Consider the following 13,184-nt stretch of genomic DNA (forward strand, 5'->3'; position numbering starts at 1 on the left):
TGATACTTCTATGGAGTGCATAAATACATAAAATTCCCTGCTTCTCTAAGACTAAAAGCATAATAAACATATTAATCTGATATTCATTTAGAAATTTCTTATTATATAAATCAAATATTATTTTTCTGAGGGTTTTTAACTTCTTGGAAAGCTATAAACAAATTGACTAAAAACTTTTAGGCAAACACTATATACCATGACAGTGCTGCAGTTTTGAGGAAAATACTTACTCCTATGTTTGGGCTGCAACAATTTTTTGCCCAGGTACAAAACAGCAGCCACTACCACCATGGAGTTGATTATGGACCCAACACGAGAGGGGTAGGCAATGACAAATAGGCCAAGCACATCAAAGAAGACCATGTTCCCATGTCGATACTTAGAAGAAGAAACCAACATATCAGATGTAGCTAGATATTTAAGAACTGCTAAAATGTTGTCACCTGTTAGTAAAGAAAAAAAGAAAAGATAAAGTTTTATAAACTATCCAGTGTCTGAATAAATACCTAAATTTTTCTTACTAAATTTTTCAGATAAGTTCCAAACTCCTACTTCATTTCCTCTCCACTTAGAAACTCAGCCAACTGGCCTTCATCTTTCCCATCTGTTAGAACTGGTCTCCGATCAGTCGTATTCTGGTAACAAACTCAATGGCTGTTTCTCAGTGCCTGTTCATTTACTATGTATTTGGGGGTGTGCGAGAGGCAACCGGCTGATGATTCTCTCACACATCGATGTCTCTCTCCCTCTCTCCTTCTCTTCCCCTTTCTCTACAAATAAATAAATAAAGTCTTTTTTTAAGTTATGAATGAGGAGAGAGATTATTTAGCAAGGATGGGAAAAGTCATTATCAGGCAGAACCTGGTGCAGAGGTCTATAATATTTGTTGTATCAACGAATAAATGAGTTTGAGCTTTAACATAGGAGCCATAAAAAGCCTTGAATGATTGGCCTTTCTTCCTGTTGCTCATCCTATCCTTGACTTTCTCTTCTTTTCATTTAAGACACCACACTGTCTTTCACTGGCTTCTTTGTCTGCCTAAAAATGTTTCCCCAAAAGCTCAGGTTTAGTCCTTTACCTTAACTTTGCTCTTCCAAAAAGCATTTCTATTCTCTAAACCTTTTGTGGTAGCCTCTGTGCCTTTCATTCCCAAACCCATATACCAAGTTTTGCCAAGAGCTCTAAAACTATACCTATATTTCCATCTGGTTGGTTCACAGCCCCTCTCTATCTTACACATCTGATAGAGCTCAAGGTCTCCTTCCCCTCTCTGTTGCTGCTCTGGATGAGGATCAGCTTCTCACATCCCGATCACAGGCCGTGGCATCGTTGTTCCCTAGTCGGCCAGGCTTTCTACTTTGCAATCGCCTCTGCTGTCATCTGTCTGATTCATCCCTTCTGTCTAACTTGTCACATCTTGTGGAATTTACATTAAAATATACCTAATTTTTCCATCGCTCCCCTTTCTTCCTATCTTTTGTAAACACCACAGTCTAGGTCTATTCCACACTTAAATTATTGTCTCCTGACTTAGAGCATGGTTCCCGACTCTCACCATCCACTCCAGACAGTGCCATGAGCCTAAGAGCATTTAAAGCCATCAATTTGTTCATGTACATAGGCCTTTAATGATCCCTTATTTTTACAGCATCTTCCTGCTGATTTTAAAAGCCCTCTACAATTTTCTCTACCCCTACACTTCTACCTCATTTGCCTCTATTTCTGAAAATACAACTTCCATTAGATTGTAGCCTGACAATCCACTTATCAACAGAGCCTCCCATGCCCACAAACACATCCTACCCACGCTGTGCTCTTGGAACATACTCTCCACTGGGCCAAATCACACCAACTCTTTAAGGTCAGCATCAGACTTGCCTCCCCCAATTACTCCACATCTCTCCGGAAAGCACTTTTAACTCCCTTGCCCCTGTGTTGTCCTGACACCTGCCCTATAACCCTTTCACCTGCCCTCAGCACCCAACCTTGGATCACTGTAAGTTTTTTACACCTGGGCAGGCTGCCCTAATGTATTGGTGCCACCTCCAATGTATAGCTTCCATTTTGGCTACTCTCTCATTGCTCAGCAGTCCTACCATAACCCCGGTCAACTCCCTTTCCAATCACCCACAATGAATAGTCCTATGCTCTTCATTGCTAAGCTAGACTCAAGGCTAAACCTGAAGCCCTCATATCTTGAACTGCAAAGCCCCAGCTCATTCACACTATATACTACCTCACTAATGCTCAAGTCACAAAATATTTATAGGTTTATAGGTCATCCCTAATGTTCCATCTTACCATATATGAAAAATTCAGATTAGAATACCAACCTGCTCTCTGAATGGAATCTGTTAGAATTCTGTCCGCTGTGTCATACTTGGTGTGATAAATGTATCCATTCTCAATAAAAGCTAAGTCTATTCCTAAAACATACACAAAAATGTCATTTTGCTTTAAAGATCAAACTTGGTTTAGGTCTATTTGTTTAATGTTTTAAATTCCTAAAAGACAAAATGTCAAAGCACTGGCATGGTTGCTTTGTCACATTTATGGATGAAATTCTAGGTACATAATTCAATACATAATGAGTGAGGAAGTAAGCTACTGTACAGGGAAGCATTACAAGTCACACAGCAAGGAGTAGGAATATTGAGCTTAGGAGGTCATCAAAACTTTGCCGTCTATGTACTTGCCAGGCCAGAGCCAAATTTTAAATTCAAATAAGCTGTACAAGTCACCAAGGATGGTATTTTGCAAAGCAAAATAAAAATGAAGTCAAAGACCCATGAACAATCTGTTACCATCTTTTGGGGATGAACTGCAAAAGTTCTCCCATTCTCCTGTCATACTGTGGGGCAAGATGACATGTTATAGAAAAAGCAAGCATTTAAACTACAGTTTTTTTTAAAAGGAAAATACCAGGAACTTAGTTTCAGTGAGTCAGGAGACACAGCTCTTCCACAGAGAAATTTCTCTCAGAAAATACTACCTACTGACAAACTTCCAAAATGTAAAACTTGGTACTAATTAAGCATAGCCCATAATAATGGACAAAATACCTGGAATGTTCCCGAAATCCCTATAGATACGGAAATCAGTATCTGAAGGAATGATGCCACTCTGAAAAACCTCCTGAGCCACCACAGAAGCAAAAGGGTGTTTAGCTGCTGAAACATAAGCTTGGACCAACCAAGGGTTTTCAGGACCTGAAAGGAAACATGACAACATAAAGTTAGTATGTAAATTTGTTTAACATACTACTTTTTTAAACCTGAAATAGTTACTGTGATGGTGTGGGGAGAAAGGTCCAAGGTTGTTTTAAATCATTTTTTCTGTATTTTCCAATACTTCTCTAGTAAATATGTATGCCTTTTAGAATGAAAAATAACCCTTCATAAAATAAAATTATTTTTAATTATTAAAAAACAACACTATAAAAAGTTTAAGTTTAAAAATAAAAAATCACTCAAAAGTTGATCATTCTAAGATAAAATTTTCATATTTTAAAAAAATTTATGATTGTGTATACTTAGCTGTACTCATAGGTTATATATACTCATATATTGCTCTTTTACTTAACATTATATTAAATTCATATTCCTATATTGATAGGCATTATAATGGTCATTTTAATAATTATATAACACTGAATATACAATAGAATTCCTTATTACTATTTATAATTTTTATCATTATTAATAATTATTCACTAATATCTTCATGCACATATGGCTATGTTCAAATGTGGCAGTTATTTTCTTTAGGACAGTGAGATAAATTGTGGTTTTTTTTTTAGCAGTTTTTAATAATTTTTTTATTTAATTCTTGTTCAAGTACAGCTTTCTTTCTTATATTCCCAACCCTGCCCGTCCCCCGCCCCATGCTCCCCGCCTCCCTCCCCTTTCCGCCCCCCACCCTTAGTTATTGTCCATGTGTCCTTTATACTTGTTCATGTGAGTCCATCCCCTTTTCCCCTATGATTCTCTCCCCTCTCCCCTCTGGACCCTGTCAGCCTGTTCCATATTTGAGTGTCACTGGTCATATTTTGCTTGCTTGTTTGTTTTGTTGTTTAGATTCCTGTTAAAGGTGACATCATATGGTATTTGTCTTTCACCACCTGGCTTATTTCGCTCAGCATAATGCTTTTCAGTTCCATCCATGATGTTGCAAAGGGTAGTAGTTCCTTCTTCCTTTCTGCAGCATAGAATTCCATTGTGTAAATGTACCACAGTTTTTTGATCCAGTCATTGACCGATGGGCATCTAGGTTGCTTCCAACTCTTGGCTATTGTAAATTGTGCTGCTATGAACATCGGGGTGCATAGGTTCTTTTGGATTGGTGTTCTAGGGTTCTTAGGATGTAATTCCACTGGAATTGCTGGGTCAAAAGGCAGGTCCATTTTTAGTTTTCTTAGAAAATTCCATACTGTTTTCCATAGTGGTTGTACCAGTCTGCAATCCCACCAACAGTAAACTAGGGTCCCCTTTTCCCCACAACCTCTCCAGCACTTGTTGTTTGTTTCTTTGTTTATGATAGCCATTCTGACTGGTGTTAAGTGGTATCTCATTGTGGTTTTAATTTGCATCTCTCTGATAGCTAGTGATATCGAGCATCTTTTCATGGGTCTCTGGATCTTCTGTACATCCTCTTTGTGGAAATGTCTGTTCAAGTCCTCTGCCCATTTTTTAATCGGGTTGCTTGTCTTCTTTGAGTGGAGTCAAGTGAGTTCTTTGTATATTTTGGAGATTAAACCCTTATCTGAGGTATCATTGGCATATGTTTTCCCAAGCTGCTGCTTCTCTTTTTATCTTGATACTATTTTCCTTAGCCATGCAGAAGCTTTTAATTTTGATGAGATCCCATTTGTTTACTCTTTCCTTTATGTTCCTTGCTCTAGGGGACGTATCAGTAAAAATACTGCTGCGTGGAATATCTGAGATTTTTTTGCCAATGCTCTCCTCTAGGGCTTTAATGGTTTCACAGCTTATATTTAAGTCTTTTATCCACCTTGAATTTATTTTGGTGTTTGGTGTAAGTTGGTGCCACTCCTCTCCCCTCTTCCCCCATTTAACTTGTAATGCCTCCCTGTGGAAGTTAGCACATACACTTCCTCACTCTGTTAACTGCAGGTTTGGCCACACTGCATTTTGGCCACATTTGCTAATTGCATTGGCAAATAGATTATGAATGGGAGAGACATGAACCTCAATGAAGAAGGCTTTTAGGACACATCACATGGTCCGTGAGACCACATCCGTGATTGAGAATCCCAGGGTGAACAAAGACACATGGAACATAATAACCATGGAACATAACTGCTGTTATTCCGGAAGCAAATGTAACTTGAGCAAGAAATAAGCCTCTGCTATTTATTGTGACCCACTGAGGCTCATAGGTTGTTTGTTACAACAAAATTCAGCAAAAAGTTGACTAAAGTATACAGATAAAGTAATTATACTTCAGAGAATCTAAGACTATTGACACTTTTATAACCTCATACACAGATAATCAAACTGCTTTCCTACAGAAAAAAAAAAAACCCCACACAATTGGGGTAGGGGCAGGGAAACACTACAGAACTAGTTACCCAAGTGACCCACATACTGTAATTTACCAGATACAAATTTTAAAATAACTGATTAATATGTTCAAAACACAGATAAGAACTTCACCATACAAGTGCAAACTATTTTGAAAATCAGTCAAATTAAAACTCTAGAACTGAACATCATAATAACTGATGTTAAAATTTTAATAGATGGTTTAACACAGGGTTAAAAACAGCAGAAGAAAGAATTACAGATCAACAGAATTAAAGCACAGAAAAAAAGGATGAAAAATATAAAAATAAGTATGAAAGATATATGGGATACAGTAAAAAGGTATATGACTAACTGGAGATAGAATGGGGCGGAAGCAATGTTTAAAGAGATAATGGCCAATAATTTTTCCAAACTCACAGAAAACATTAAGCTGTGAATTCAAAACATTCTACAAAGCACAAACAAAATAAATATAAAGACAAACCACACATAGCACCAAGATCACTGCTTTTGAAAACCATTATGCATTGAAAACAGTAGGTCTCCTTTGAGACATGCTAAATCCAGGAGTAGGGCTAGAAAAATACAAAAGGAGTCAGAATATCTTGTGCTAGAAAGTAAAAAAGTGCTTGAAGGAACATGTCAGAGAAATATCAAAAGGTCTAAGGCACCAGTTGAAGGGACTGTCTTGGGCTTAAATTGGAAAAATTCATGTATGAAACTCATAGTAACATAATATAAAATCTACACAATATAATAAAATTATATGAAATTCTGAAATAAATACATAAATAAAGAAGAACAGGAAGCACTTCCTCTAGAATTCCAACTATTAACTACAGATGGAATAACCGAGCTGGAAAACTAAGTATCTGGCTATGAACTTCAACTGATCTACCCAACCATGGAGCATCATCCAGTGAGAAATCACCAGCACGTTACTTTGCAAACCACTTCTGACACATTCGATCAGTCATAGCACTTTCTCCATACACTGCACAAATCATTTTTTTGTGTTTCAGTTACATTTTTACCTTTCTTGAAATTATTTAGCATAATATGCTAGCAATGTTGCATATTTTCTTCTACCTTCAATATTAAAATGGCTACACAAAAAATTCACTGATTTTAATAAGTTTTTTTAAATGGATGCTGATATGACAGCTGTCACAATACAATCTAACAAAATTGTTTCAAACCAGAACTTTTTGGCCAACCTAAAAAAACCTGGTCAAAAAAAATTCATAGGTCTGGGATTTTGCAGGGAAAAGGTGAAGGATGCTACCTTTTCTTTTCAATATTCTTTGGGTCTCAAATGACTCCTTGTTTCATTATTAATCATATCAGTATTCTTTCTCATTATGCTTACTATACATGCTTTACATGTATTATGTTATTCAATCTTCACATCAACCATAGGAGGTAGACACTATTAACTAACCCACTTTACAAATGGAAGACATTGAGAGTTAAGTAATTTTCTCTAACATCAGAAGGGTGTTAAAGGTATCTGGTATTTAAAGTTTGCATTCTTGAACACTATACAACACTGCTCTCCTTTTTCATGGTGAATTATATGGTCATAATAAATTACAAGAATTCACAGATCCCAGTTATCACTGTTATTTCTTGGCAAACCCCATTCATGTTGTACCAAACAGAGGTTAAATACAAAAAGGGGAGACAATTTCTGTGGATGTACAATAAGTTCTCATAATTTGAAATTATTAACAATGTATTTAAGCCCTGGCTGGTGTAGCTCAGTGGATTGAGCGCGGGCCTGCGAACCAGAGGATCGCGGTTCGATTCCTAGTCAAGGCACATGCCTGGGTTGCAGGTCGGTTCCTTGCAGGCCAACTACCAGCAGGGGAGGCACAAGAGGCAACCATACATTGATATTTCTCTCCCTCTCTCCTCCCCCTCTAAAGATAAATAAATAAATAAAAATCTTAAAAAAAAGTGCCAAAATCAAAAAAAAAAAAACAACAACAATGTATTTAATGGGCTAGTCATATGAAAGAAACTTCAGATGACAAAGTAGTTAAGCCAATAATCAATAGAGAAAACATAAAATAAACAAAGTCCGGAAGTTCACAATAATAACAAAAGACTGCAAAGAGTGTTTTTCACTTATCTGAAGTTATTCCTAATTGAGACGGTGATTTATTACAGAATTTGCATATATAGAAAAAGAAAAGTCTCTTTGTAAAAAAAAAGTCTTTCACATATCCCCTAAAAAGGCCTGACAATTTGAAAATCAATGAACAGGAAAACTAAATGAATTTCTGAAAACTACAGGAAAAGTAAAAATATATCATGAAACTTATTTAATTTTACTTTTTGTCTTAACCCTGAAATGAGCTGCCTTTTATCTCCCAATACAATGGGGAAAGAACAACCTCTTCAAAAAATGGTGTTGGGAAAATTGCACAGTAACAGGCAAAAGAATAAAAGCTAGACCACTATTTTACAGTATACACAAAAATTAACTCAAAATGGATTAAAGACTTAAAGACTTAAACTTAAGACCCGAAACCAGATAATTCCTAGAAGAAAAAACATAGGCAGTAAGCGCCTTAACATTGTTGTTGGCAATAATTTTGGGGGGGGTTGACTCAAAAAGCAAAGGCAACAAAAGCAAAAACAAATAAGTAGGAATACATTAAGTTAAAAAGCTTCTCCACAGCAACAGAAGCCATCAACAAAACAAAAATGCCAACCACTGACTAGGAGAAATTATTTGCAAATCATTTATCTGATAAGAGGTTAATTATCCAAAATATATAAAGAACTCATACAACAGCAAAAAATAAAAACAAAAAAATCCTATGAAAAAATTAGCAGAAAATATAAATAGACACTTTTTCAAAGATATACAGATGGCCAATGGGTAAATGAAAAAGTGATTGACATCACTAATCATCAGGAAAATGCAAATCAAAGCCATAATGAGATATCACCACCCACAAGTTACAATGGCTACTACCAGAAAGATAAGAAAATGAGTATGGGTGGGGGTATAGAAAAAAGGAACCCTTGCGTACTATTGGTGGGAATGTACACATAGACATACACATATATTGCTACACTCAGTTTGCTAATATTTTATTTAGGATTTTTTAATCTATGTCACTTATCTACCAAAAGTATCTACCAAAACTAAATATGCACATCTTATGATTCAGTAATTCCTGGCAGAAATGTGCATATATGTACATGTGTACCAAAAGGCATTTACAAGAATGTTCAGATCCAAGATGGTGATGGAGTAGAAGAGAATTACACTCTCCTCCCAGGTCCAAATTGGAATTACAACTAAATTAAAGACCAACCAACCTGAATAACCAACTAAGGCTAGCTTAATAGAAGTCTTAAAACCAAGGATTTATAGAAGAAGCCACATTGAGGCTGGTAGGAAGAGCAGAGACATGAAAAGGGCTGGCCCTGCACCCATGGGTGGCAGCTGAGAATTCAGAAGGATATTTCAAATGCAAAGGACCCCCTGAGAAACGTGAGGTCTCAAGCCCACACCAAACTAACTCCTCAGCCAGGAGTACCAGAGCCATAAAGAGGAGCCCACATAATATCTGGCTGTGAAAATCAGTAGGGATTCTGTTTGCCATGTAGACAGCAGTCTACAGGAACCCAGGCACCCTCTGAAAAAAACAGCATATAAAATCTCATTTGTGGCCACTCATCCTGGGTTTGGTCAGGGGGAGAACAGAGCAGAAGGCAGTGTCTGAGGTAAGACTGGGTTGTGTAGCTCTGGGGAAAGAGGTGAAAGGATGGCAACCAGGGTGCCTGTGCTGAGTTCCTCTCCCACACCACAGACACCATCTCTCCTAGGTCAAGCACTCCACTCCATCTGACATCAGATTAAAGGAATGCACTGGCTCCACCCTCCCAATGCTCCATCACCTCACTCCACTGAGTTCACATTCTGCAAGGAGTCAGCTGTCTGGGCCCTTGGTGCAGACTTTCTCGGAGGGCTCCTGAAGATGAACTCATGGATTGCCAGAGACCTAGTTGTGGGCTCAGGCAGGGTCCATTCCCCTGCCACCTCACCTGACTGGCACTTCCCTCCCACAAATCTCCACTAGCCCCATCCTCCCAACTACCAGTGGCCCTGCCATGCCAAGTTTATACCCTGCAAAGGAGTCAGCTGGATGTGGCCAGTTTGGACCCTCAGCGCAGCCTCTCCTGGAAGGCTGTCAAAGAGGGAAAGACAGCTGTGTGGCTCTAGAGCAACAGCCATTTTTCCCTCACACACCTTACTGGTGCCACCACTTCTGTGTAGAGCCTTCCTTCACATGACCAAATCTTGGTCTATTTGGGCTTGATGAACTCTGCTGGGCTTACCCTGAAAACTGGGAGAGCCACCCCCACCACAAAGGTCCACAGGTACCCAGGTATGGTGGCTGCCTTGGTGTACCCTGAAACTTGCCGAGTGACTTCAGGACAAGCAATGGTGCTTAAGTTTGAATCTGTATTAATCTAGTGATCACCACTCACACCTACTTGGTGACTCACTAAGAACATACCTCATGTGCATGCAACCAAAGGCTCATGCAGTAACTGAGCCTAAAAGGAAGCTGGCAAGCAGAGCCAGATCTCAGAGTTGCCTTGAGTATTTTGCTGACCTGTGCTCAGTGCTAGTGGAAGCCAGCCTTGATGCACAGCTTGGCCCCTCCCAGGCATAGCTGGGCCCAGAAGAGTTAGCCACGACCTGTAGATTGCTTTGTAGCTAACAAACAGGTATCCCAGGACTAGCCACAGACAGCGTCTGACATTGCCATGCACCAAAGTTCCTCCCAGGAGGCCCCAGAAATAACAGACCCAGTGGTGGGATTAAAATCACATTAGAGCATGACCCAATTAGCTCCACATGTGGCACACCCAAGACAGGATCTCAGCAGACAGCAGACCCTGCTGGGGCAAATCGGGCTTTGTGGAGTGAACCCCCTCACAGCAGCATAGACATGGTGGTCGCAGCCAACCCTCATAGTTAGCCAGCCTGAGTAGACCCCTCAGGTTTACCCCACTCACAGACAGGCCAACAGAAATCAAGAATCAACTACAACAGAAGGGCTCACATAAGCCACACAAGGGACATTCCTGGAGCTCAGCTCAGGTGATCAGGGAGACTGTGTCACCATGATCCATAAGACACCTATTATATCAGGGCACCATATTAAAACTAGAAGACATAGAAGATCCACCTAATAACACAGAAACAGCTACAGAGAGGCAGCCAAAGTGGGAAGACCAAGAAATATGTTCCAAATGAAAGAAAAGGAAATCCCCAGAAAAACTACCAAATGAAATGAAGATAAGCAATCTACCAGATACAGAGTTCAAAATAATGGTTATAAGGATGGTCAAGGGACTTAGGGGAAGAATGGATGAACTCAGTGAGAACTTAAACAAAGAGATAAGGGATATAAAAAAAGAAAAAAGAAACCATAAAAATGACCAGTAAAAAATAAAGAATACAATACGTGAAATAAAGAATACATTAGAAGGACTCAACAACTGGTCAGATGGAACAGAGGAACAAATCAGTGATTTGGAAGACAAGTAGCAGAAAACACACACTAGAGCAACAAAAAGAAAAAAATTAGTAAGAATAGTCTAAGGGATCTCTGAAACATCAGGCATAACAACATCTGCATCACAGAAATATCAGAAAGAGAAGAGGTAGAGAAAGGGATTGAGAACCAATTTGAAAATATAGATTCCTTAATGGGGTAATAAAACACAAAAACCCACACAAATCCTGGAAGCATAGATGGTCTCAAACAAGTTGACCCAAAGAGGCCCACATCAAGATATATCATAATTAAAATGGCAAAAGTTAAAGACAGAATCTAAAAAGCATCAAGAGAAAGACAATTACCTACAAGGGAGCTCCCATAAGACTGTCAGCTGATTTCTCAACAGAAACATTTCAGGCCAGAGGAATTGGCATGATAAAAATTAAAATGATTAAAAGTAAGGACCTACAAACAAGACTACTCTACCTATCAAGGGCAACATTTAAAATGGAAAGAGAAATAAAGAGCTTTCCAGACCCCCCCCCCAAAAAAAACAAAAACAAACTTTAGTTTACTACCACAATCTTGGTACTACAAGAAAGTTTCAATAAAGGGACTTATTTAAGAAGAAAGGAAGAAAATAAACAGTTATAAAGAACAACAGCAAAAAATACATACCTATCAAGAATCACTTTAAATATAAATGGATTAAATGTTCCAATCAAAAGACATAGGGTAGCTGAATAGATGAAACAAAACCTATATATATGCTGTGTATAACAGACTATAGAAAACCATTCTTTCACAATGAAAGATACACACACTAAAAGTAAAGGGATGGAAAAGATCATTCATATAAGTGGAAAATTTTTAAAAAGCTGTTTTACATCTGCAAAATATATTTTAAAACAAAGGCTATAATTAGACACAAAGAAGGACTTTATATAATGATAAATGCATCAATCTAACAAAAAGACTGTAGACTTCCGGTCAAGATAAAGGTGTAGGTGGAAACACTGTGCCTCCTCACACAACCAAGTTCAAACACAACAAAGTTTTAGTAACAAAGCACAGCCAAACACAGAAAACTGAACTGTATGGAAGTCCAACAACAACGAACCATTCAGCCAGATCAGTGAGAGGGGTGGAGTCAGCGACTGAGTGGGGTCCGGCAGGAAAGATCGGTGGACCGACCCAGGAGCACAGGCGGCAGTTGGCAGATCCCAGGCGTGGGGTGGCAATGGCCAGACCCAGTGAGGGCACAAGCGGCTGGCTGACCGGCTGGCTGACCACTGTCACACATTCACACACAGATAAACCAAGTGAAGGAGCAAGCGGTGAAGACAGACCACTCAGGCTAGGGCCCCGGTGATAGGAATTAAGAGCCTGAAAGCACCAATTGCAAAGACTTTTGTGGTCAAGGTGCTGGGAGAGGCTCCCAGGCTCACAGAGACTTTGTTGGAGAGACCCACAGGGTCCTGGAGGGTGCACAGGCCCATACACCTGGGAGCTGGCACCAGGGTGGACAGGTCTGCTTGCAGGAAGCAGCAGAGCAAACCGAAATCCAAGAGCAGAACAAACGCCATTGCCCCTCTCTGACCCCACCCCCACATACAGCATCACAACCCAGCCACTGGGTCACCCCATCCTCATGAACACCTAAGGCTCCGCCCCTCATACATAACAGGTGCGAACAGACCAAAACATTAAGGCTCAAGAACAGCTCAAAGCCCCAGAACCAATAATTCTAAGCAACCAAGAGATAGCCAACCTTTCAGATGCACAGTTCAAAATACTGGTGATCAGGATGCTCACAGAACTGGTTGATTTTAGTCCCTAATTAGAGGAACAAATGAAGGCTGAACTAATTGAAATGAAGGGAAATGTACAGGAAACCAATAGTGATGGAAAGGAAACAGACTAAAATCAAAGGAGTAGACCAGAAGGAAGAAAAAAATGACCAAACAGAAAAGAATGAAGAAACAAGAATTCAAAAAAATGAGGAGAGGCTTAGGAACCTCCAGGACATCTTTAAACGTTCCAACATCTGGATTATAGGGGTACCAGAAGGGGGAAAGAAACAGCCATGAGTGGAAAACGTAT

General features: G+C 39.1%; 1 protein-coding gene across 2 annotated transcripts in view; it reads right to left on the reverse strand.

Moving 5' to 3' along the window:
* Window positions 1–13,184, reverse strand: part of ERMP1 (endoplasmic reticulum metallopeptidase 1) — a 71,040-nt gene that overhangs the window by 34,790 nt on the left and 23,066 nt on the right. For both annotated transcript variants that reach the window (XM_037036340.1, XM_037036339.1), the window contains exons 5-7: window positions 3,064–3,210; window positions 2,335–2,427; window positions 231–443 (exon numbers count right to left, since the gene is read on the reverse strand). In XM_037036340.1, the coding sequence (XP_036892235.1) occupies window positions 231–443; window positions 2,335–2,427; window positions 3,064–3,210 (453 nt within the window). The remainder of the gene's footprint in view (window positions 1–230; window positions 444–2,334; window positions 2,428–3,063; window positions 3,211–13,184) is intronic.

The sequence above is a fragment of the Sturnira hondurensis genome, unplaced genomic scaffold (assembly GCF_014824575.4).
Source record: "Sturnira hondurensis isolate 20B ecotype Veracruz unplaced genomic scaffold, ASM1482457v3 Scaffold0022824, whole genome shotgun sequence".
In the NCBI taxonomy this organism is placed as follows: Eukaryota; Metazoa; Chordata; class Mammalia; order Chiroptera; family Phyllostomidae; genus Sturnira; species Sturnira hondurensis.